Source organism: Ornithorhynchus anatinus, chromosome 4 (genome assembly GCF_004115215.2).
Source record: "Ornithorhynchus anatinus isolate Pmale09 chromosome 4, mOrnAna1.pri.v4, whole genome shotgun sequence".
In the NCBI taxonomy this organism is placed as follows: Eukaryota; Metazoa; Chordata; class Mammalia; order Monotremata; family Ornithorhynchidae; genus Ornithorhynchus; species Ornithorhynchus anatinus.
This window is the reverse complement of record NC_041731.1, coordinates 89,129,582-89,154,903: the sequence shown is the minus strand read 5'-3', so window position 1 is coordinate 89,154,903 and position 25,322 is coordinate 89,129,582. Positions and strand designations below refer to the sequence as shown.

Below are 25,322 nucleotides of genomic sequence, written 5' to 3'. Positions count from 1 at the left end.
ACACTGTGCACACACTGAGACTGTCTTTTGCTATGCTGTCATGTACATCATATTATAATGTTTGTATTCTGTTTGCCCTTTTACATTTCTTTGCTGATATTGCCTATTTCAAATTGTAAATTTGTAGTGGATAGGGTCTAGGTCTGTTTTTCTGGCTGGCAGCACTTGTATAATTGCAGTATACTATGTGCCAAGCATTGTTCTAAATGCTGAGGTAAGTACCAGATAATCAGGTCCCACATGGAGCTCACATTTTAAATAGGGAGAACAAGTACTCACAACCCATTTTGCAGTTGAGGGAACTGAGGCACAAAGTAAGTGACCTGTCCACAGTTACACAGGAGACAGTGGCAGAGCAGGGATTAGAACCCAGGTTCTCTGACTCCCAGGCCTGTGCTCTTTTCACTAGGCCAAGCTACTTCAGAGGGAGTTATGACAGTTAAAGATAAGGTCAAAAAATAGAATTAGTTAATGAATAGTTTTTTAATCAATCCATATTTATTGAGTGCTTAATGCATGCAGAGCACTGTAGTAAGTACCTGGGAGAGTTCAGTATTACAGAGTTGGTAGACATGTTCCCTGCCCACAATAAACTTACAGTCTAAAGGGGGAAACAGACATTGATATGAATAAATTATCGATATGTACATAAGTGCTATGGGGCAGTTTAGAAAATTGTTTTACAATTGTTTTATGAGAGACTCATTTCCCCTATAAAGTGGAGATGAGGTACTTGAAGACCCCTGCATTAAAGAAAACTCACATATGTCTCCATGCTTGTGGACAACCATCTCATCTTGTGCCACTTTGCATCCTACCCAATATACATACCTAGTCAGAAGAACATTCCCTAATAGCATTCTATCCAAAAACTTATAATTAAAAAAGGCATTATGGAAGAACTAATAGATTGAAAGAATCTATTCCAGAATATTCTTGCTTCATTCATTCATTCAATAGTATTTATTGAGCGCTTACTACGTGCAGAGCACTGTACTAAGCACTTGGAATGTACAAATCGGTAACAGATAGAGACAGTCCCTGCCCTTTGACGGGCTTACAGTCTAATCGGGTCAGACGGACAGACAAGAACAATCTTCTTAGATTGTGTTTTCGACCCTTTTGCCATATGGTACAAACTTGAATATTTACTGAACTCATTTGTGAACTGCTTTGTTAAAGATATACCATTTTGGAGCTTTAGTAAAATAAATATTGTTTTTAGAGATATTAAGATTTAAATCTCACCAGCTCCCCCTGACCAAAAAAAAATGGAAGGCCTTTTATGCTTATTTTTTTTGTTGCCTAAGAGAGAACAGCTAATTTGAGAAAACTATTCCTAGTGTCTACCTATAGGGAATAAGATATCAGTGGCATGTATGCTATGACCTAAGCTAATTTTAGCAGACCAAGTTATTAACTGTCAAGATAAGGGCAGACTAAATAATATGTCAGTATTTAATTTTGTGTACAAATTATATGCGACAGAACACATTGGTTTTACATAATACACTATGTATTTGGAAGGCTGCTAACCTTTGTACTTGTTCTTTGAATTCATTGGATGAAGCTAAAGCTGGTTTTGTGTGAACTTTTCACAGGCATAGGTTATTTAAATATACTCAGCAGCTGAACTCTGTTATTTGTTCAAAATAGTTCCATTTCTCAGTGATAGATTTAATCATTTTTTAAAACGTGATAGAAGTTTCATGATCAAAATAAGTGAAATGGTGAATTATACAAAATGTCATTTCTCTCTTAAGGGCTAAATATCTCTTTGAACAAGTGGGTAAGTCTCTGTAAGTTAATGGGAAGGACGTGACAAGAGAGTGAGGGAAGAGAATAGGCTCTATGGGTTTAGATAGATTGGTTTTTTCTTCCTACTGGAGAAATTGGTAGGTAATTTTCTATATAACTTAGGTTAAAGGTAAAAACAGTTGAAGATTTGTTTTATTTCAAGAAACTTTATTCAAATCATTGTCCTATTCCAAGTTGCTTTCTTTGCTCTATATTCAGTATTTTGGCCTTCTTGATTGCAGTTTCATAAAGTGCAGAATAGGTTTTTTTCAGTTTTGAAAGACAGTAGGCATAGTAGTAGACTAAAGAATGGCTGCTTAGAAAGTGAATCTAGCAAATTGTGACCAGATGATTCACTCGAGATAGGATGACCATTAATTTTAGGGTTTGCAGCCAGCCCTGGAAGATCTCTGGTGGGCCCAGTCTGACCCATATAGGGATGGACTTTCAACTTCGTGTTGAGAGGAGACCAGTCAACATGATGACAGCTGTACAAAAGCATCAGCCACGAAGGAAAGGAGTGGAGGGAGATATTGTAAAGCCTCCTCTTATACTCCGTCTCTTCCTTAACAGTTGGAATGGCTGTTTGCCAAGCATTTTCTGAAAACTGCCATCATCGCCAGTATGCTGGGGGCAGTGGTGCCCCCAGCAAAGTCTAGGATATTTCTGTGGGTGGCAGCTTTGCTCCACGGAAGTCTGCTTCCCCTGGAACATGCCAGTGGGAGCTCGTCCCTGCTCTTGGGAGCATACGGTAGGATTCCCAATGGCTCAGCCTGCGTAGCCTTGGCGGTGGTGGTGGTGGTGATAGGAGACTGAGAGGCTCCAGGTGCCGAACTAAGTTTCGATTTTTTCCCCCCATCATTCCCTGCTCACTTTAGACTAGCACAAATTTTCTTCACCACTTTATTAATCCAAATTAAATTTCTCCAGTCATTTTTATGTCACTTTTATTCATTAGCTGCAAGGAGGAAAATTCATTTGAGTGCGAGTGGGGTTTTCTGTTAAGTTTCTAATTTCAAGATGCTGGGCGATTTGGATTTAATCGTAATCACTAAAGAAAAACTCAAGTCAGCCCTTTCAGTTCCTTAATAAACTGTATTAAGCAGGGCCAAAATTAAGTTGATTACCTTTCCTCCATTTTTCAGGACTATCCTTGTTTCTCTCAATCCCAGGGAGGTTCAGAATGGAGGCTAAGAACCTTAAGATGCTTTTAAAGAGATCTCTAGTAATGAGATCTCTACTTTCTAGATCTCGCTCTCTTGTTTTTTGTGTAGCCACCCAAATTAGTACTCTGCTTCCGTAGGTAATCCCTATCGGCATATGAAAGAAAGGATCCCATCTCCATTATTGAATCCTAGGCCTGTAAGGAATTTTGAGACTGTTAGGTTCCACCTCTTTGGTCATGTAATTCCATAGACCATCTTCACATTTCCCATAGATTTATTTCACTGTTGTAGCTATTTTAGGTTTGATTTGCCTATGAGATTGCTTGCTCTTAGAGGGCAGGGACTCATGACTTTGACTTGTAGCCTCCCAAGATTCTAGTAGGTGCTCAATAAGAGTTGTAGGCAGGAATCGTGTCTACCAACTCCATTATATTGTACTTTCCCAGGCGCTTAGTACAGTGCTCTGAATGTAGTAAGTGCTCCATAAATAAAATTGATCCATGGACGTTAATGATAATAATTATTGGATCCAGCCCCCTGTCTACAGACAGATGAATAATCTTATTCATTCATTCAATTGTATTTATTGAGCACTTATTGTGTTCAGAGCACTGTAAGGGCTTGGAAAGTACAATTCAGCAATAGAGACAATCCCTGCCCACACTGGGCTTACAGTCTAGAAGCTATCATCATCAGTTGCATTTATTGAGCAGTTACGGTATGCAGAGCACTGTACTAAATGCTTGGGAGAGTTTCAGTACACCACATTCGGGAGGCACGCTCCTGCCCCCAAAGAGCTTACAGTCTAGAGGGGGAGACAGACATTAATATAAATAAATAATATATAATTTGTAGAAATGCACCTAAGTACTGTGGGGCAAAGAGCACTTATGACCAAAAGATAACAGATGCAAGTGTATAGATGACACAGAGGGAGCTGGGGAAAAGGGGGTTTAATAGGGGAAGTCTCCTTGGAGACGTGAGCTTAATAAGGCTTTGGAGGTGGAGAGAGTGGTGATCTGTCATATTTGGAGAGAGAGGGAGTTCCAGGTTAGAGGGAGAAGACGGGTAAGGGGTCGGCGGTGAGAGAGATGAGATTGGGGCACACTGAGTAAGCTGGTTTTAGTGGAGCGAAGAGTGTGGACCAGGCTATAGTAGAAGATCACTGAGGTATGTAGGAGCTGACTGAGTGTTCCTAAAATCACTCGTCACTCAAACTTTGCTGTTTTCATAAAAGAATCTGAAAATTGTTTATTTTTGTAACAAGGTAGAATTAATCAATCAGTGGAATTTATTGAGCACTTACTGTGTGCAAAGCGCTGTATTAAGCACTTGGGAGAGAACATACATAAGAAACAGTGTAGCCTAGTGGAAAGAGCACAGGCGAGGGAGTCAGCGGACCTGGGTTGTAATCCCAGCAGCATGGCTTAGTGGAAAGAGCAGGGGCTTGGGAGTCAGAGGTAGTGGGTTCTAATCTTCATTCCGCCACTTGTCTGCTGCGTGACCGTGGGCAAGCCACTTCACTTGTCTGTGCCTCAGTTACCTCATCTGTAAAATGGGGATTGAGACTGAGCCCAACGTGGGACAACCTAATTACCTTGTATTTACCTCAGTGCTTAGAACAGTGCTTGGCACATAGTAAGCGCTTAACAAATGCAATAATTATTATTACTTGTCTGCTGTTTGACCTTGCACAAGTCATTTAACTTCTCTGTGCCTGTTACCTCATCTGTAAAATGGCATTAAGACTGGGAGCCCTAAGTGGGACATGGACTGTGTCCAACTTGATTAGCTTGGTATCTACCTCAGCGCTTAGTACAGTCCCTGGCACATAGTAAGTGCCTAACAAATGCCATTTTTTAAAAAACAGACTGTCAGACTGAGGATGGGGTGATTATCAAGTGGTTCAAGGGTGCAGATCCAAGTGTGTAGGTGATTCAGAGGGCGAGGAAGTAGGGAAATGAGGACTTAGTCAGGGAAGGCCTCTTGGAGGAGATGTGATTTTATTAAGGCTTTGAAAGGGGGAAGAGTGGTGGTCTGTCATATATGAAGGTGGAGAGGGAGAATATGGGCAAGGGTAGGTAAGCAGTGAGATAGCATGGTTTTATGCTAATCTAATTGAGCCTAAATTGATCTTTACTATATTGCAGCAAAACACAAAGTGAATATATTCACCTATGCTCTCTGCTTAGGTTTTGAACTTCAGTTCAGGCTGGGGCCAACCTTACAAGGAAAGGAAATATCTGTGTACACGAATTATCCATCCCCTGGAGAACCATTCAATCGCCAAAAATTCCGATTACTGGCCTGGGAGAACCCAACTGAAAAAGAAGATGACTCTGACAAATACTGTAAACTTAATCTTCAACAAGCTGGATCATTCCAGTATTATTTCAATCAAGAGTAAGTTAAAATGTGTGTATGGAATTATGAATTTACAATTCTGGAAGTTGAAATGGCATCTAAAATCACAAAAAAATTTAGCAAGGACAATATATTTTGTGCTTCATCATGCTTCTTCACCATTTATCTGTTGTTGCATAGCCAAATGTTTAAAGAGCAAAAAAATTAAATTTGATAAACTGGTACAAAGAACTTTGCAAGTAAAAACGTTAATCATGTTTTTAATAACACAATAATCCTTTGATTTCCCTATAGAAACAGATTAAAGGTCTACTGCTTTGTAAGTAAATCTTTTAGGTTTTGAGTGTGCATCAGTACTTTTGTTGATGCAGTGTCTTTGAACATTCAAAGATACATTTCTCTTTTCCTACGTTAATTCATGAATTTGAAGTGGAAATGTATTTGTTCAGCACTTACTGTGTGTCAGGCACTGTGCTAGTCAGGTTGGACGTGGTCTATATTCCACATGGAGCTCACATTCTTAATCACCATTTTACAGATGAGGTAACTGAAGCAAAGAGAAGTTGTGACTTACCCAAGTTCACAATAATAATAATAATTATGGTATTTGTTAAGCGCTTACTATGTGCCAAACACTGTTCTAAGCTCTGGAGTAGAGACAGGGTAGTCACGTTGTCCCACGTGGGGCTTACCTTTTAAATCCCCAGTTTACAGATGAGGTAACTGAGGCACAGAGAAGTTAAGTAACTTGCCCACGGTCACACAGCAGACAGGTGGCGAAGTCAGGATTAGAACCCATGCCCTCTGACTCCCAAGCCCGTGGTCTTTTCATTAAGCCATTCTGCACGTGGCAGAGCTGGAATTAGAACCCAAGTCCTCTGACTCCCAGGCCCGGGCTCTTTCTCTTTAGATGCAGCTTGGCCTAGTCGCAAGAGCACGGGTTTGGAAGTCAGAGGTCATGGGTTCTAATTCCAGCTCTGCCATTTGTCTTCTATGTGACCTTGGGCAAGTAACTTCACTTCTCTGTGCCTCAGTTACCTCATCTGTAAAATGGGGATTAAGACTGTGAGCCCCATGTGGGACAACCCAATGACTTTGTATCTACCCCAGCAAATAGAAGTGCTGCACATAGTAAGCGCTTAAATACTAGTGTGGCTCAGTGGCAAGAGCCCGGGCTTTGGAGTCAGAGGTCATGGGTTTAAATTCCAGCTCTTCCACTTGTCAGCTGTGTGACTGTGGGCAAGTCACTTCACTTCTCTGTGCCTCAGTTACCTCATCTGTAAAATGGGGATTAAGACTGTGAGCCCCACATGGGACAACCTGATTCCCCTATGTCTACCCCAGCGCTTAGAACAGTGCTCTGCACATAGTAAGTGCTTAACAAATACCAACATTATTATTATTATTACTATTATTAGTATTATTATTATTTTCCACTTGGCCATGCTGCCTCTCTGTTCAAAATAGTAGCTTGCATAAACCAAAATGTATAGGTAAAAGTAGCTGTAGACTGGAATTGTGCATGTGGTTAAGGAAATGATGGAAACAAAATTATTTTCAGATAAACTTCTTATTGTAAAATCTGAACTTGTTTAAAGCTTGTTGGTTTTATAAATGAAACAGTTAATAATAGAGTGGCATTTATTAAGCACTGATGTACTAAGTGCTGGGTCAGATATAAATTCCAGTAGACATCATTTATGTTCATTCATTTGTATTTATTGAGGGCTTAGTGTGTGCAGAGCACTGTACTAAGTGCTTGGGATTGTACGGTAAAACAATAAACAGACACATTCCCTGCTCACAAAGAGTTTACATTTTCGTTCCACACAGGGCTCCTAATCCATCCCTATTTTACAGGTTGGAGAGGTTAAATGACTTGCCCAAGGTCACACAGCAGATGAGTGGCAGAACTGGGATTAGAGCTCAACTCTCCTGCCTCCTAGGCATGTGTTTTTTCCACTAGGGCATGCTACCTCTTTAAGAAATATTTTTGTTAAAAGCATTAAAAACCCCAGATCATTCAATAAGCATGTATTTTTCTATTACTAATACAAGTTCTTTCTTCCAGAAATGAGAAAAGTGGTGGAGGATACATAGTTGTGGATCCAATTTTACATGTTGGTGCTGATAATCAAGTTTTGCCTTTGGATTGTGTTACTCTGCAGACATTTCTAGCCAAATGTTTGGGACCCTTTGATGAATGGGAAGACAGACTTAGAGTTGCAAAAGAGTCAGGTATTACCAAAATTTACTTCATAAGTCATTACAAAGAGGAGAAGTGTTTTTCCTATGTGAAAAAATAGCTTTGAAAATTTTGGAACCAGATTCTTTGCATTTCATCCTGCAGTTGGATATTATCTAATTTAATTCATGAATATTTTAAGTAGGTGGAAGAGTGTAAAAATCTCAAGTATTTACTTTCAAGTGTAAAAAGTTGAATATTCATTTAAAGTTAGTTCCATTTGTACAGCAAGAACAATTATTGAAACAATGTATTGACAGCATGAATTTATGCTGTCAAATTCATTCTGAGACATTTTGTTCTAAGTGTATTCAGTTTTTATCCTTTCAGTATATATTCCTTGTATTTCAAGCTTGGCTATGTCATAGTTTCTTGTATATTTTCTGTTTACTTAATTTTTTTTTCTAACTTTGCAGGTTACAACGTGATTCATTTTACCCCACTGCAGACACTTGGACTGTCCAGATCCTGTTATTCCCTAGCTGATCAGCTGCAGCTAAATCCTGACTTTTCAAGGCCTAATAAAAAGTATACTTGGAATGATGTTGGACAGCTAGTGGAAAAAATGAGAAAGGAATGGAATATGCTTTGTATTACAGATGTAGTGTACAATCATACTGGTATGAACACCATTATTTGCTGTAATATTTGTTGACATTGACTAATTTGAAAATGGGGTAATCTGAACAGAAAAAATGTACTTTTTAGCCAGTGTTTGTCCAGCCCAATATTCTGTTTCCCAATAGTGGCAACAGGATGCTTGAAAGAACTTTATGATGTGTTCCCTGCTTGACATCCATCTAGTTCTTAGGGATGTACTATGTGGCATCCTTACTGAGCTCAGTAAGATAAACTTTGAAAGGAACAAAAACTGTTTTATTCTCAGAAGATCTCTTACTCTATAAAATTTAGAACTCTTAACATCGGCTGCAACAGCAACTGTCAGGATATATAATTTCCTTCCAATGCTGGTAAAAGTCTGGCTGAAGTATAATAATATCTTATGCTCCTCTGACATTTTTGTTACAGTAGTAACAGTACTATTTATTGAGCACCTTCTTGGTGCAGTACACTCTGCTAAGCATTTGGGAAGTACAGCATAAAAGAATGATTTCATGGAGCTTACACTCTACCACTAGAGATAAGCATAAAAATATATACTGTTCAGAGTTTGTCAAGTATAAGAAAAGTGCTAAAAGAGTTTCAAAACTGTTATATTTAACCCAGTAGCGAACAGTTGGGATTTTGGAAGTGACTTTAAGTAACTGGTCTGTCTAGATTAGGCTGTTATGGGGTGTCAGTCAATGGTATATGTTCATTTGTGTCCAGAGCACTTTACTTAAGTGCTTGAGACAGGACAATAGCAGTGTGGCCTAGTGGATAGAGGATGAGGCTGGGAGTCAGAAGGATCTGGGTCCTGATCCCAGCTCTGCCATTTGTCTGCTTAGTGACCTTGGGCAAGTCACTTAACTGCTTTGTGCCCCAGTTATCTCATCTGAAAAATGGGGATTAAGACTGTGAGCCCCATGTGGGACAGGGACTGTCCCCAACCTGATTTGCTTGTATCCACCCCAGTGCTTAGTATAGTGTTGGGCATATGATAAGCACAGATACTGCAATTATTAATAGGGTTGGTAGACACTATTCCTTCTCACAGAGAGCATACAGTTTAGTTGGGGAGATAGATATTAGAATGGATTACCAATAGGGGAAAAGGAGGAGTATAAGATTATGTTTTCCCATTGACATCACTATTGGGTAGTAGGTCCATAGTTATTGGCTGTTTTACACAACCGTACATGTGAAAAGCAACAAGGAGCTTCGATGTTGGGAACGAGACTACACTTCAATCCTCTGGGAATCTCTTTCCATTCAGAAACTACTGTAAGATGATGACTGCTTAAAGAGAATAGATGTATGCAAGTGACCGACTATTGCATACTAAAATCAAGTCATGAAAAGCCTGTATCTTGAAAGTGTTTCTTTGGAACTACAAACCTAAATACACTCATTGAATTCAGTGACCTCAGCAGTCCATTATCAAATTACATATTAATAGAGAAGTAAAATCCCAATTTAAAAAATTCTTTGAGAGACTAACAGGCCTTTAATAAAAGGTAGTAATATAGTAGTAATAGTAGTATTTATTAAGTACTTTGGGCAGACCACTATACTAAGCACTGGGGGAGAATACCCAGGTGGGATTTATACACAGACCCTGTCCCTTGGATTGGAGACATCAGGAGTGATCACTCAGTAAAGTATATTTTTTGAGATAGTTAAGTGCTTTCTATGTGTCAAGCACTGTTCTAAGCACTGGGGTAGATACAAGTTATCAGGTTAGATACAATCCCTGTCCCACATGGGGCTCACAGTCTAGGTAGTAAGGAGACAAGTATTGAATCCCCATTTTACAGTTGAGGAAACTGAAGCACAGAGAGGTTAAGTGAATTGCCCAAGGTCACACAGAAGGTAAACGGCTGAGGCAGGATTAGAATTCAGGGCTTCTGGTTCCCAGGTCCTTTGGCTCCCAGGTCCATGCTTTACTCACTAGGGAACACTGCTTCCCAATTGCCTACTGTGTGCAGAGCTCTGTACCAACAGAGTAGGTAAAAACGTTCCCACCCCACAACAAGCTTACATACCAGAGGGGATGAAACATTTAAACCCAACACAAAAAAATGGATGGGTTAATAGGTTACAACTTTCTCTTCATTATCATCATGAATGATATTTATTGAGCACTTACTATGTGCAGAGCATTATATAAGTGCTTGGGAGAGTACAGCACAGTTGAGTTGGTGTGCGTGTTCCCTGCCTAAAACGAGCCTTCGGTCTAGAGAGACTTCCAAGGAAAGCGGGTTTTCACTCCCTTGAATTATATTTGGGAAACAAAATAGTTCTTATGCAAGGAGTGTGGAGGAAGATGGTTTGGTATTTAATCTTAAAAGACATTGAAATGTTTTCCTTTCCTCTCCCCCACCTTCCTTTTTTTTAAGCTGCTAACAGTAAATGGATCCAAGAGCATCCTGAATGCACATATAATTTAGTGAATTCTCCCCATCTGAAACCAGCCTGGATTTTGGACAGGGCACTTTGGCATTTAACCTGTGATGTTGCAGAAGGAAAATACAAAGAGAAAGGACTGCCTGTTTTGATTGAAAATGACCAACAATTGAATGTTAGTATGTTGGAAAAATGACCAATTTAAACAGAACAACATTTGTAACTGAAATTGTTTTTAAGTCATTTATCAGTGTCCTCCCAAAATATTTTTCTGAAAGATTTAAATATTGAAAACAGCCTTTTTAATCTTTTAACTGTATTGTACTTTACAGAGTATCCGTAAGATAGTCTGGGAAGATATTTATCCTAAGATTCAACTCTGGGAATTTTATCAAGTGGATGTTAATAAAGCGGTACAGCAGTTTAGAGTGCTTCTTACCCAAGGTACAGGATGTACATTAAAACGTTGTTATATGTAATCTACCCATTTGCCCGTGTGGATATATGAAAAACTTTCCATCATAGGAGAATTATTTCACTGTTTTTTGCTTGGTAGGAAGTGGAGGATCTGTAACAGTATACCCTTAGCCTTGGCTTCTGTGGCATTTATTGCTAAATTTGTGGGGTTTTGTTGTTGTTCGTCTTTAGATTATTTGCTCTCAGTTTGTTTTTTTGTTTATTTTTTCCTTTTCAGAAAACAGGAAAACAGTGTCTAAATCTGATCCTAAGCAACTCCTTAAAATCATTCAGGATCCTGAGTTCAAACGTCTTGGCTGTACCGTGGATATGAGCATTGCATTATCAACTTTCATACCACATAGGTTTGTGGCTATGCATTTTTCATCTGAAACACTGGAGGTTGTTGCGTAAGGTTTCTATCTAGTAAAGATGTCATGCTAAAGTAACATTTTTGATAACAGGAAACACATTTTTGTAGTTTACAGAGCCCTTTACAGTTTTGTTCTTTTTCGTGTAATTTTTAAACCAATGGGAATTTTCATCCACAAATTGCTGGATAATGACTTTATTGTTATTTATTTTCTAGCAATGGGCCAAATGCAATAGATGAATGCTGTAACTGGTTTCGAAAAAGAATTGAGGAACTAAATTCAGAGAAGCTTCGCATAGTGAACTATCATCAGGAACAGGTTTTACTTATTTCTTTCATTTTTTTCCTTTGAATTTTGTTACTCTTTTTTTTTCCTTTGAAATAACATGCAATTTAATATTTCCAGGCTGTTAATTGTCTTTTGGGAAATGTGTCTTATGAACGACTTGCTGGCGAGGGTCCCAAACTAGGTCCTGTTACTAGAAAACATCCCTTAGTAACCAGGTATTCCATTTTTGCTTTCCTCTCAAAACTTTCAGCTTTCATTTCTCAAAAAACTTTCATACGTTACAATGTAGCTTAAAAATGAAACCAGAAGTAAATTTTGTGTAAGAAATACGTTCTAAATGATAGTTGCTTGTATTTTTCAGAATATGTTCAATCTCAAGTCGTTTGGGGATGTTAATGGAAAACTATATTGGGGTCTGTTGGTTAGAATTACTAATCAAATGTTAATGAACCAGAACAGAGCCATATCTACTTGGTTTCTGCCCAATATCCAGTACGATTAGAACTTTAATTTGTCATTTGAGTGGAAACCATTAACCTCTGACAAGTGAAAAAAATTGTCACTACACATTTCAGGTAATAGGGTTTCCCGCATTATTGATTTTTCTATAGCTCTTGTTTGTTGATGCAGTAATATCACAACTCAGCCCTTAGAAGTTCATGAACGTGGTTGTCAGTGTGAAAGCAAGGGAATAGGGTGGGATGTGAGGCCCGGATAAGGATCTTCAAGCTTCATACCACATTATAGGTCTATAAAGCAGCCATGGCTCTAAGACCTTAGGCCTATCACTTAAAACTTATTCAGCTTCTTGAGCTCTTTCACAAGTATTACTCATGAACCATACTCAAATTAAATAGAAGTCAGGATAGCCTATTGGAAAGAGCACAGTCTTAGAAGTCAGAGGACCTGAGTTCTAATCCAATCTGTGACTTGCCTACTCTGTGACCTTGGGCAAGTCACTTAACTTCTCTGCACTTCAGTTTCCTCAACTCTAAAATAGGAATTCAATATCTGTTTTCCCTCTGACTTAGGCTCTGAACTTTGTGTGGGATAGGGACTGTGTCCTACTTGGTTGATTTGTGTCTTTCCCTGTGATTAGAATAGTGATTGACACATAGGAAATAATTAAATACCTTTAAAAAAATAGGAGGGCAGCATTTCGTACATCGGAGAAGTCTTGGGAAACAGCTCATCGGCATCAGAATATCATTTTCCTGGGTGGGGCATGTGAGGAGATTGGGAGTTAGGAGGATACCCAAGGAGTTGTTATATGGTGAATTGAAAAAGAGTACATTTTAGCCATGAAAGCAGAATAAACAATGTAAAGATAAAATGATTGTACAGTTTCAAAAAGGGTGTCAAAGGAGTGATCTGTTGGAAAAGGACTGTCACTAACAGATCAGACTGGGGGCAACCAACTGAAAAAGAAAATGCTTTCCTTTGAATGAAAGCTTCATTAAGATTGATGTCAAGAGACAGACACCTCTAAGGACAAACACATCAGTACAAGGACAAGGATTGTCTTTGCTTGCATGCATTATGGAATACTGCATGAGTCTTTTCAGCTACATTAATACTCTTGGATATACTGTATCAGAAGCAGCATCTTTGAAAACAAAACAGAAATTTAGCTGTAGGTTGGTTCAGAGAGGTGGGTGGGAGAGAGGAGTAGTTGCAACAAAATGTGAATGTGAGAGTTCATGTGAAAATAGATGAGAAAGAAACTGGGAGGAAGAAAAAGTATCTGCTCTGGGAGTGAATAGGAAAAGTTAGTGTATGTTGGTAGTGGTAAAAGGCATGATAATTGTGGTAGAAAGGGTAGAAATAGGATGACAGGTGAGGACTACTGTGAAATGAGAATGGGTTAGTACAAGTTTTGTTGGGCTTATAAACTTTTTGGCAAGTTAAAAGTTATACAGAGCTGGCCTAGCACAATATCAGTATACTGTAAAACCTTCAGGACCATATTATTAACTTGTCGGTAAATAAATCAGTGGTGTTTATTGAAGGCTTACTGTGTGGTAATTGTGGTATTTAAACCCATATTATATGTCAAGCACTATAATGAGAATTGAAGTAGATATAAGCAGGTCGGACATGGTCCCAGATTCACATGGGGTTCACAGAGTAAAGAGGAAGGAACAGGCATCTTTATCCCCATTTTTATAGATAAGGAAACTGGAGCACAGCAAAGTAAATGGCATGTCCAAAAGCATGCAGTGGAGAAGTGGTTCAGCTGGGATTAGAACCAGGTCTCCTAACTCACAAGTCTGTGCTCTTCTCCAATAGGCCACACTGCGTGTGTGGTCCTCGCCCACATAGACCAGCTACTGGCAGAACCAGCAGAGAATACATAATATTTCATGGTAAAAAAAAAAAAAAGTATCCTGAGTCTGAATTAAATTTGTGGAAATGAATTGCAATTTAGTAGTCCTATTGTTTGCTTCACTCTTAATAGTAATAATTATTATTATAATAATGGTATTTGTTAAGTGCGTAAGTGCCAGACACTGTTCTAAGCGCTGGGGTGGATACAAGCTAATCAGGTTGGACACAGTCCCTATCTCACGTGGGGCTCACATCTCAATCCCCATTTTACAGATAAGGTAACTGAGGCACAGAGAGGTGAAGTGACTTGCCCAAGATCACACAGCAGACAAGTGGCGGAGCCGGGATTAGAACCCATGATCTTCTGACTCTGAGTCCCTTGCTCTATCCACTACTCCATTCTGCTTTTTTCAACAGTTTGTCCTTTAACACCAAAGATTGTCAAATAGCAAAGAGTATTCAGAAATGAATGGTTTATGAGAGTATGATAGGCACTAAAACCAGGAAGAATCAAATTTGGTTTGTGTTCACCACTTGGAGACTGTATCTCCCCTGACTTACATTTTGCCACTCAGAGCCATAAAGGGATTTCACTGTATCTTATCCTGCAGTTTTTGCTCAGTAAAATAAAGATGATTTTCCCCAAGCCCTGTTATTGGTTTGAAAGGGGAACCCTTTCCGGCTTGGGGGAAGGTGTTTGTCAGGCGGGGAGGGAGGAAAAACCAGACACATTTATTGAGACATCTTTAGCTAGGAGGCTCTTAGTGCATTTGGCATCTGCGTGATTTAATCTTTAATAACATAAGGAAAAAGAATTAAAATCTGAACTGCACCAGGAAGAAGCAAACAAGGGAGAGGCCAAACTTCTGTAACTATTGTGTTTGCAGCCCTTAGGAGCAGCTAAGTAGAACAACGGTCTGCTTCGTGTAGGTGAACAGAAATCTATCTGTTCAGGCCTCAGGAAGAGATAGGTGCAGAGGTTTGGAATCCTAATCCTAATCCAGAGACTTTACATACATATTTATCCAGTTTAGTATTTAAGAAAAGGTATGGTAACCTTAGAAAGTTTGAGGGAAACACACCTCTAATTTCCCAGTGGTTCTCAAGTACTGATTTATATCATAAACTTTCTTGGGGACATATTTAACAACATTAAAGAGTACTACTGATTGTTATTGGGTGCTCTGTTCTGGTTATGTTTTTCCCTTCTTTGGCTCCCTTTTCCCTCCTTTCTCAAAAATGTCATATTTTAATGAAAACACTTCATTGTATTATCTAATTCCTAAACCACTTGGAATACCAAAAATCTAGCCCTTCAAAAATTAAAACCAGAATACTGCCAGAGCAGAGGTAAATAAGGAGTATCAAATCAGCATTCTTTAATTCTCCTCTGGGATAAATGGTTACTTTTATTGGTGATTATTTAATCAACAAATCAGTCAATGGTATTTGAGTGCTTTCTCTATGAAGAGCACTGTACTAAGCACTTGTGGGTATCCAAATACAATAGGGTTGGTAGACACAATCCCTGCTCCCAAGGAGCTTAAAAGTGTAAAGAGGGAGGCAGACATTAAAATAAATTACAAATAGAGGAAGTAGCTGATGATAAGGTTATTTATGTAAATGCTGAGGGGCCAAGGGTGGGGTCAAGTGCTTAAAGTATACAGGTGCAAATGCATGAGCAACACAGAAGGAAGAGGGAGTAAGGGAAATGAAGGTTTAGTAGAGGAAGGCCCCTTGGAGATGGGATTTTTGGATGCTTTTGAAGGTGGGTAGTGGTGGTCTGTCATGAAGGGGAAGGAAGTTCATTCAGTCGTATTTATTGAGCGCTTACTGCGTGCGGAGCACTGTACTAAGCACTTGGAAAGTACAATTCGGCAACAGATATGGACAATCCCTACCCAACAATGGGCTCACAGTCTAGAAGGGGAGAGACAGAACAGAGCAAGTAGACAGGCATCAATAGCATCAAAATAGATAAATAGAAATATAGATATGTACACATCATTAATAAAATAAAATAGTATGTACAGATATACACAAGTGCTGTGGGGCGGGGAAGGGGTAGAGCAGAGGGAGTGAGTAGGGGCTATGGGGAAAGGAGGAGGAGCAGAGGAAAAAGGCTCAGTTTGGGAAGGCCTTCTGTAGGATGTGAGCTCTAGTTCCAGGCCAGGGGGAGGACATAGGCCAGGTTGATGAGTAGGCTGGTGATTTGAATTCTATTTTTTTAATTGAGTAATCCTAACAAAATTAATTTATAATATTATATAATATGATATTTGTTAAGCGCATGCTATGTGCCAAGCACTGTTCTAAACGCTGGGGTAGATAGAAGGTAATCAGGCTGTCCCACTTGGGGCTCGTAGTCTTAATCCCCATTTTACAGGTGAGGTAACTGAGGCACAGAGAAGTTAAGTGACTTGCCCAAAGCCTCACAGCCGATAGGTGGTGGAGCTGGAATTAGAATCCTTGACTCCTGACTCCCAAGCCTGTGTTCTTTCCACTAAGCCACGTTGCTTCTCTTTACCAAAATTTATCAATTTTGATGCCTCACAAGTTTTAATTTTGCATGAATCATGTAGTGTAGTTCTTCTTTAGACTGCATACTTTATCTACTGAATACTGATTTGAATATTCCCAGGTACTTTACTTTTCCGTATGGAGAAATGACTTCTGTAGAAGAAGAATCTTTGATGCATCAACCTGAAAAAGCTTGTTTTTTCATGGCCCATAATGGTTGGGTCATGGGAGATGATCCATTGAGAAATTTTGCTGAGCCAGGTAAGTCAATATTGAAAATAACTGCAAAACTAGAACTAGTTATAATTTATAGCAGGCCAATAGTACAAATTGGGGGGCATTTTTTTCCTTTTTTGGTGTCTAGGCAGTTCAAACTATTTCCATCAGTGGATGGTGAGATCAATTTTTGGAGATGTTGACAATGCCACTTGAAGCATATTGACTACTGCCCTCCCCCCCAAAAAAAACCCTAAACCTTTTCCTTTATAATTTTTCATTATGCCAGAAGTTTCATTTTGGATAAATTCTATGATTTGGATGTTTTGCCACCCTGAGATTGTTCTGGGAGTAGTTTAATTCTAACTTAATAACTTTATTGTTTCTTTTTTGGAAAATGTTTTTCTTTGCTCTTGGATCTCTGTCTTCTTTTTCTTTCCTGAACTATCCAGTCTAAAATAGCTACTCTTCAACACCATATATCAATCAATCAGTGATATTTAATTGAGCGGCTTTTGTGAGCAGAGCACTGTACTAATGTCTTGGAAGAGTACAGCACAAAAAAGTTGTTGGAGACCATTTTCTGCCCCCAACAGGAGGTTTGAGTGGGAAAATGCAGATTTTTGTTATGGACATGTTAAGTTTCTGATGTCACTGAAACATCCAAGTGGAGATGTCCAGAAAGCAGGAGGAAACAGACTGCAGAGAGAGGGAGATCAGGACTGGAGAGGTTTATTGGAGAATCATCAGTGTAGAGATGGTAATTGAATGAGAGTGAATGAGTTCTCCAGAAAACAAGGGTGTAGATGGAGGATAGAACTGAACCTTGAAGGGTTCCCACAGTTAGAGGCAAAGACAGCCAAAATTGCACCGTAAGTTCCATCTTATTGAACTGAAATAAAACCATTTTCACATCTAGAATTAATACTTTAAGATCACAAAAGACAATCAAAACTCTAGCAGGCAAAATGTCCACATGGCTCTGTACATTCCTCTCTGAGAGAACCACTGCCAAGTGATCTTTGTTAATGATTCTTATGTACCTAGATAGCATTACTTCTTCATGTTAAGTTCAGCCTGCTTATTAAAGAATCTTTGCTCTGGAGTTCCAGGCCAGAGGGAGGACGTGGGCAAGGGATCAGCAGCGAGAAAGAAGGGATCGAGGTGCATTGAGAAGATTGGCATTGGAGGAGTGATGCATGCTGGCTGGGTTGTAGCTGGAAATCATCAAGGGTAGCTAAGGAGGGGTGAACTGATTGAGTCCTTTACAGCTGATAGTAAGAGGTTTGATGTTGAAGTGGTTGGGCATCTATTGGAAGTTCTTGATCCCTGGGGAGATGAGAACTGATTGGTTTATTTTTAGAAAAATGATCTAGGCAGCAGAGTGAAGTAAGGAGAGATAGGAGGTAGGGATGCCAGTGAGGAAGCGGATGGGATCAAGGTGCATAAAATAAGTGCTTGGATCCCTGTAGTAGGCAGTTTGGATGGAGAGAAAAGGGTGGATTGTAGGGATGTTGTGAAGGTAGAGCGCCAAAAGGATTTTGACACAGTTGGAGTATATGGGTTGAATAGAAATGTGTTGAGGATAATGCCAAGGTTATGGCCTTGTGAGATAGAGAGGACTGTAGATTGCACTAGGATTTGCAGCCTTTAGTCACCCTTCCCTCAAGCCATAGCACCTATGTGCATATCCATAATTTCATTTATTTGTATTATTGTTGGTCTCCTCCTCTAGACTTTGAGGTCAACGTGGGCAGCGAAAGTATCTCCCAACTCCATTATATTGCACTCTCCCAAGCACTTAGTACAGTGTTCTGCACACAGTAAATGCTCAGTAAATATGGTTGATGGCAAAGACAAGGGGAGGAGAGGCCAAAGGAAGGATGCAGGAAAGGGGTTGGCACCAAGATAAGCAGGATGGAGGTAGAGTGATAGAGCTGGTGCTCCAGTTGCAAAGTGTGTGAGCTGGGCTGTAATTAATCAGTGGTATTTACTGTGTGCAGAGCACTGTACAAACGCTTGGGAAAGTACAGTATGACCGAGTTGGTAGACCCGTTGCTGTTTGAGAAGCAGAATGGCTCAGTGGAAAGAGCACAGGCTTGGGAGTCAGGGATCATGGGTTCTAATTCCGGCTCCGCCACTTGTCAGCTGTGCGACTTTGGGCAAGTCATTTAACTTCTCTGTGCCTCAGTTACCTCATCTGTAAAATGGGGATTCAGACTGTGAGCCGTACGTGGAACAACCTGATCACCTTGTATTCCCCCCCCCCCCAGCACTTGGAACAGTGCTTTGCACATAGTAAGCACTTAACAAATGCCCTCATTATCATTTCCCACAATGTGCTTAAAAGAGGAGAAGAAGCACTAGTAATACACTTTTGCACTTATCCATATTGAACGCCTTTCTACCTGACCATTTTTCTGACTTGAAAAAGGCATTTCAGATTCTAACCGTATCCTCCAAGGTGATACAGGGTGTGCTGCAAGCTATTCGTGGGCAGGGATCACATCTACCAACTCTGTTGTATTGTACTTTCCCAGGTGCCTAGTACAGTACTCAGCATACAGTAAGTGCTCAATAAATACCATTGTTCAGGACAAATATGCTCTATAAACTACTATGTAGCTGATAACTTGCTTATTTATTGGTAATAATAATGTGGCTCAATTGAAGTATTTGCTCTTTAATGTCTATAACACAATATCATCTTCCAGTATTATTACTCTATCACACCTTTAAAAGTAAGTGCCTTTTTTTCTCTTTAGGGTCAGATGTTTACCTCAGGAGAGAGCTTGTTTGCTGGGGAGACAGTGTTAAATTACGTTATGGAAATAAACCAGAAGACTGCCCTTACCTCTGGGCCCACATGAAAAAATATACTGAAATAACTGCCAAGTATTTTCAAGGAGTGCGTCTTGACAACTGCCACTCGACACCTCTTCACGTAGCTGAGGTACAGAATGAGAAAGCAGCTCAGTTTCCAAATGCATTGTGAATGATTTGCAAATTTCCTCAAAAAAGATGAGAGTTTCAACCTGTTTTCTTTCAACACGTTATGTAATTGGACACCTTGAATTGGTTGCATGCTAGTAGGACCATTTTACTATAGCCCATGAGTTCACTGCACCCAGTGGAAGTATTAGAGTATATCCTTAACACAGCACAGGTCTGCTCGGGGTATTTCACCATTCACAAATTAGTGCAGATAGATTTGATTAGGAAGAAGTTCTACACGCTAGTGTGGTGTTGATCGAGGCATGGTCCTGCTAAACTTCCCATTCATTCGTTCATTCAAACGTATTTATTGAGCATTTACTGTGTGCAGAGCACTGTTACTCAGAGCTTGGATAGTACAATTCGAAAACAGATAGAAACAGTCCCTACCCAACCATGGGCTCACAGTCTTGAAGGGGGCTCACTTCCTTGACCTTACAACTCCAAGCACACTACTCTGTTTCTTTGTGTTACAATGTTTAAAACAGTAAAATAACAATGTGTCGAAGGTGTAAAGCATTCTGCTAATGATGGGAATGATAATGTAGGAATTTATATTAAAATGTCAGTCATGGTGATGACTTCAAACCACATTCAACAAAACATTTATTTCCATTAAATCAGTGGTTATTTTTACACAATTTTCCCATAGCAGAGAATTCTTCAGGAACATAATAACTGGGTTTTAACAGAACTTAACTATTAACTTTTCAAAATATTTGGGAAAGGATTTAGGAATTTGCTTCAACCTGAAGGAATCTTACATGAATCTTCTTTGATGTGAAATTTTCATGTAATCAGTTTCTAAAATCTTGCCTAGTAGTGAAAAACATCATACTATGGGATAGATAGTATTGCTATTTTCATGTATTATCTATTATAATTGTTTGCTAATCATTTAGGAGAATCTGAAAAAAGCATATATAGCTTGTTTTCAGTATTTTCTTAATTAAACTGCATCTCATTCTGCATAGCAGAATGAAGCAGCATGGCTCAGTGGAAAAAGCAAGGGCTTGGGAGTCAAAGGTCATGGGTTCTAATCCTGGCTCCGCCACTTACCAGCTGTGTAACTTTGGGCGAGTCACTTAACTTCTCTGTCTCAGTTACCTTATCTGGAAAATGGGGATTAAGACCCTGAGCCCCATGTGGGACCACCTAATTACCTTGTATCTACCCAGTGCTTAGAACAGTGCCTGGCACCTAGTAAGCGCTTAACAAATACCAACATTATTATTATTATTAGCATTATATAGGTGTTTTTACAATTTTTCAAGAAGCAATTAATCACTTGGAAAGTTAGTTTACAATGTATACAGTAAAAATGAGTTTTATACCCACTATTACTACCACTGAAGCTAGTGAAGCACTTTATACCTGTTTTTAATACAGCCATCAAGAGTAATGGTCCTTTTTCAACAGCACATAAGAGCATTGCAAAAAAGAACTTGTTTTGCACAAATTTAACCTAACATAGTTGACTTTCCTATACTCCCACACTTTTTGAGGAATGTGCAACTCCCTGAACAAAACAATATTTTTGCCTGTCCCTAGCCTTCCAGAAAAACCCAGGAAGTTTTGGTGTTAAGGAAGTTAACAAATACAGTTGAGTGTGAATTGTTTCTGCTAAGCTAGGCAGCAAGGAAGGGCGAAGGCAGAATCAGAATTACCCTGTCTTAAAGAGCCAGGAATTTCAGAAAGAACCACCAGCACCCCACAAAAATCTATTCACCAGATTCCAATAGATGAGAAGAAACACATACCCAAACTGAAAAGTAGAAAAAGAGGGAGGCACACATTTACCACTGTTATTTTATCTATTCGAAGTATTCTCAGATACTAGTAAAATATTTTAAAATATAAAATCCTGAGGCTTTGAAAATTTAACCTTTACTATTGACTCAGTGACTCATATTACATGCTTTTAAAATAACAAGGTATTTTCCGTAAATACAACTAAAGCATTAGGTGAAATCATCTTATGTAGACATCCATAAGAATATGGTTTATCGTGATTCCAAATTTATTTTTAAAACTATCTGGGCAGAAGTATTTTATTGGGTTAACTTCTGTATTTCCCTGAATGGTGATTCTAACAAATTTATAATTTAATTTAAAACTCTTTAAGACAAATTCATTTTGTAGGTATTGACTCTCCCCTTTTATTGCTACCCTGCAATTTTCCTTCCAATGCAGTGACTAAGTTACTGATGATAAAGACCATTATCGCTTATTTTAGGGTTCCAAAACTGGTTACATTCTCATTTCATTTTTCTTTACCAACTGAAGTGACTCTAAATAGCGGCCCCATTAGTTTGCCTATATATTATGCTTTGGATTTTGAAAAAATAATAATGGAGAATCTGCTCCAAACCACAGCTATGTAAATAAGTAGGATGTAGTTATAGAAAAACCCTGCACAGCCCTAAGGGAACAGTTTCGTTCCCAGTCGTGGCACCCAGACAATGAACCTGGGACTCATTCCAATGTGAGTCTGCCTGAGCGTAATGTGACTGTTGCAAAGTATAAAGTAGGACACGTTGCAGTCCCATTTTGGGCTGAGGTGTCAGGGAAGGACAACTTAGTAACAACAACAGACAGTGGAGAAGAGATTCCTTTTTATTCAACGGCCACTGCTGTTATCATTGCTTCTACTGATGCCTTGACAATTCTGTTCCTATTTGAGGCCATGCATCCGCGAGCATTTCCGTACATTGCCAAGCAAACCAGAAACCTCCTTTAGTTGTAGCCATGGGAGCAGGGATGACTTCATCTCCGTTTGGATGGTGACAGAGTGTAGGGCAGTCGAGGAGAACTCATCCATCCTAGTTGGCCCAGTTGAGCAGGGGCCACTCACCCTCTGCTTCTTCCACCCAGGTGGAAGTGGCAACAACAGCCCGATTCATTCAGTTGTATTTATTGAGCACTTACTGTGTGCAGAACACTGTACGAAGTACATGGGAGTGTACAATACAACAATAAACTGACACATTTCCTGCCCACAATGAGCTTACAGTCCAGAGGAGAGGCAGACATTAATATAAATTGCAGATCTGTACATAAGTTCTGTGGGGCTGGGAGGGGGGATGAATGAAGGGAGCAAATCAGGGTGACACAGAAGGAAGAGGGAGAAGTTAAAAGAAGGGCTTAATCAGGGAAGGGCTTTTGGAGGAGATGTGCCTTCAGTTAGATTTTGAATTCAGACAGGGACATTTTGGGGAGAAGGCAGTGGTTAAATACCCATCCTCCCACCCCCGTCTCTCTTTCATGCTTTTTCTCTCGCTCTCTATTTCTCTCTCTCTATCCAACTTGCCAAATTCTCTCTCTTTTCACTTCGTTCCCATTTCACCTTCTTTTTCTTCCCTCTCCCAGTTTCCTTCCATTCCCCTTCCCTCTCTCTGGCTGTAGCCCAAATTTCTTAAATGGGGTGGAATTTTTAATTATCGTTATTACTATTAATAGTAATTTTACAAATAAGGAATCAAAGTCCAGAGAAGTTAAGTCACTTGCTCTAGATCACACAGTGGACCTTCTAAACCTGACTTGGTTGGTTCGGGGCTCTGTCAACATTCTGGCCTTAACCCTGATAAATATGCAGGTTGTGGGCTGGCAAAGATTTCATTAACCCTGATGTGCCTCAGTAGGATTCTAGAGAGTTGGTAGGCTTTATTTTCCCTTTCTCATTAATTTGTTAGTTTTCTATCCCATATTCTACATAGAGTTTTGAAAACTATGGCAGATATTTTTTGATTGGTCTACATTTAGGCATGTGCCTATCTAGGGTTTTAAGAAGAAAATGATAGAAATTTCAACCGCAAATCTTGCTCTACAAAATTCTGCCAAGGGTGCAGTTGTAAAAATCATACTAGGGAGTCTCCTGCTTTTTCATAGTGCTTTGGGTGTAGATTGATCTCCTTATAGCTACATTTTTTCTTACCAGTTCTGAGTTTCAGTTATCAGATTTTCATCATAAATTACCAGCTAGCCTGTGTATCCAGTATACTATTGCATAAGCATAGGTTGTAAGAATACTTGATTGTTAAGCAAGTTTAAAAGTTTATTACAATCTGTAGGAGATGCTGGCTGCTGCCAGGTCAGTCAGACCTAATCTTTATGTGATAGCTGAACTCTTCACCGGCAGTGAGTACATCGACAATGTTTTTGTCAACCGCCTGGGAATTACCAGTCTGATTAGAGGTATAAAAAACAACCGGAAATCATGCCGGATTGCAATGTTATGATTCACATTTTTTAATGCGACACTAACATTATTTTTCCTTTTCTTCTTTCTGTGTATTCTCATGTCTACTGCACATTGTAATCCTGTTCTCTTTGCTTTTATATTGTGTAATTCTCAAATTGGCTGTGTGTGTTGGTCACTGTTTTCATGCATATGCACCTTGGAATTCATCTGAGATTCTCTTTGACTTTCCGTCATGTTTGCCTGCATGGCATTTCCTGTTGTCCAATCCGTGCCTAGTTTCACGTTCTCTTTTTTCCCTCTTGTTCCACTCTTCCCCCTTCTGTTGCTTTTCTGACTGTGCTTTTTGCAGTATATGCTGGATGCTGCTAGGAAATTGCAGCCCAATTTGTATGTAGTGGCTGAGCTGTTCACAGGAAGTGAGGAGCTGGACAATATCTTTGTGACTAGACTGGGCATTAGCTCCTTAATAAGAGGTAGGCTTGCTGTAGTGTATATTCTTTTCTAAAAAAGCATGTACTGTGTATGTTTCAAGTTGAAGAAAGGCACTTGTTAGTCATGCACAATGCTTAGCGGTTTGTATTGTGATTCCTTTTTTTATTTTATTTTTTGAAAATTCTTACTGTCTTATCCATGAGAAACAACTGGGCATACCTCAGGTGGGACTCTCAGTTTGTTTTGATAATCAGAGTATTTTTACCTCATATAAATTGAGATAAAGCTTCACATTTAAAATTGAGAGACCAGTGGTTGCGATCAGCGGCACAGTCCTCTAGTCTTGGGCCTTCAGAGGAGAGCCGTACCATCCCATAAAATGTCCAGTGTTTTATTCTGTTTTTTGTTTTAAATTTCCAATCTTGGAATCTTGGGTAGACCGTGGAGTCCTGTAACTAATTAATATGCAGTAAATGCTCCTCCACCTATCAGATAGCCCATCTTTTTCACACTTTCTATATGGTTAACTGATTTTTATGAAATTTTATGGAAATGTATACCTTTGCTTGATGCTAAGAGCATCGAATATCAAAACATCTTAGGTACTCTGAAAATCTTTTTTTATTATTCAGCTCTCACTGTCTTCTTGTCTATCATTTAATTTCAGTAGGAATTTTCAAGCCTCTATTGACCACTTGTCATCTAAAGTTGCTGAAGTATGTTGTTTTACTCTGCAGAAGCTATGAGTGCATATAATAGCCATGAAGAAGGCAGATTAGTGTACCGCTTTGGAGGAGAGCCAGTGGGATCTTTCGTTCAGCCGTGTTTGAGACCTTTGATGCCAGCTATTGCACATGCTCTGTTTATGGATATCACTCATGATAACGAATGTCCTATTGTGGTAAGCTCACGAATCTTGTTTTATTCAGTATTCT

The 25,322-nt window shown here is 39.3% G+C and overlaps 1 protein-coding gene across 3 annotated transcripts in view; it reads left to right on the top strand.

Moving 5' to 3' along the window:
• The window catches only part of AGL (amylo-alpha-1, 6-glucosidase, 4-alpha-glucanotransferase), a 61,154-nt gene that overhangs the window by 6,025 nt on the left and 29,807 nt on the right, over positions 1–25,322 (top strand). For 2 of the 3 annotated variants that reach the window (XM_029062914.1, XM_029062915.2), the window contains exons 3-14: positions 5,156–5,366; positions 7,399–7,565; positions 7,989–8,192; positions 10,572–10,753; positions 10,911–11,022; positions 11,273–11,399; positions 11,624–11,726; positions 11,814–11,911; positions 16,666–16,805; positions 19,526–19,713; positions 24,305–24,428; positions 25,125–25,288. In XM_029062914.1, the coding sequence (XP_028918747.1) occupies positions 5,156–5,366; positions 7,399–7,565; positions 7,989–8,192; positions 10,572–10,753; positions 10,911–11,022; positions 11,273–11,399; positions 11,624–11,726; positions 11,814–11,911; positions 16,666–16,805; positions 19,526–19,713; positions 24,305–24,428; positions 25,125–25,288 (1,820 nt within the window). Of the gene's footprint in view, positions 1–5,155; positions 5,367–7,398; positions 7,566–7,988; positions 8,193–10,571; positions 10,754–10,910; positions 11,023–11,272; positions 11,400–11,623; positions 11,727–11,813; positions 11,912–16,665; positions 16,806–19,525; positions 19,714–23,824; positions 23,949–24,304; positions 24,429–25,124; positions 25,289–25,322 lie in introns of all 3 variants that reach the window. The other variant, XM_029062916.1, reaches the window with a different exon arrangement.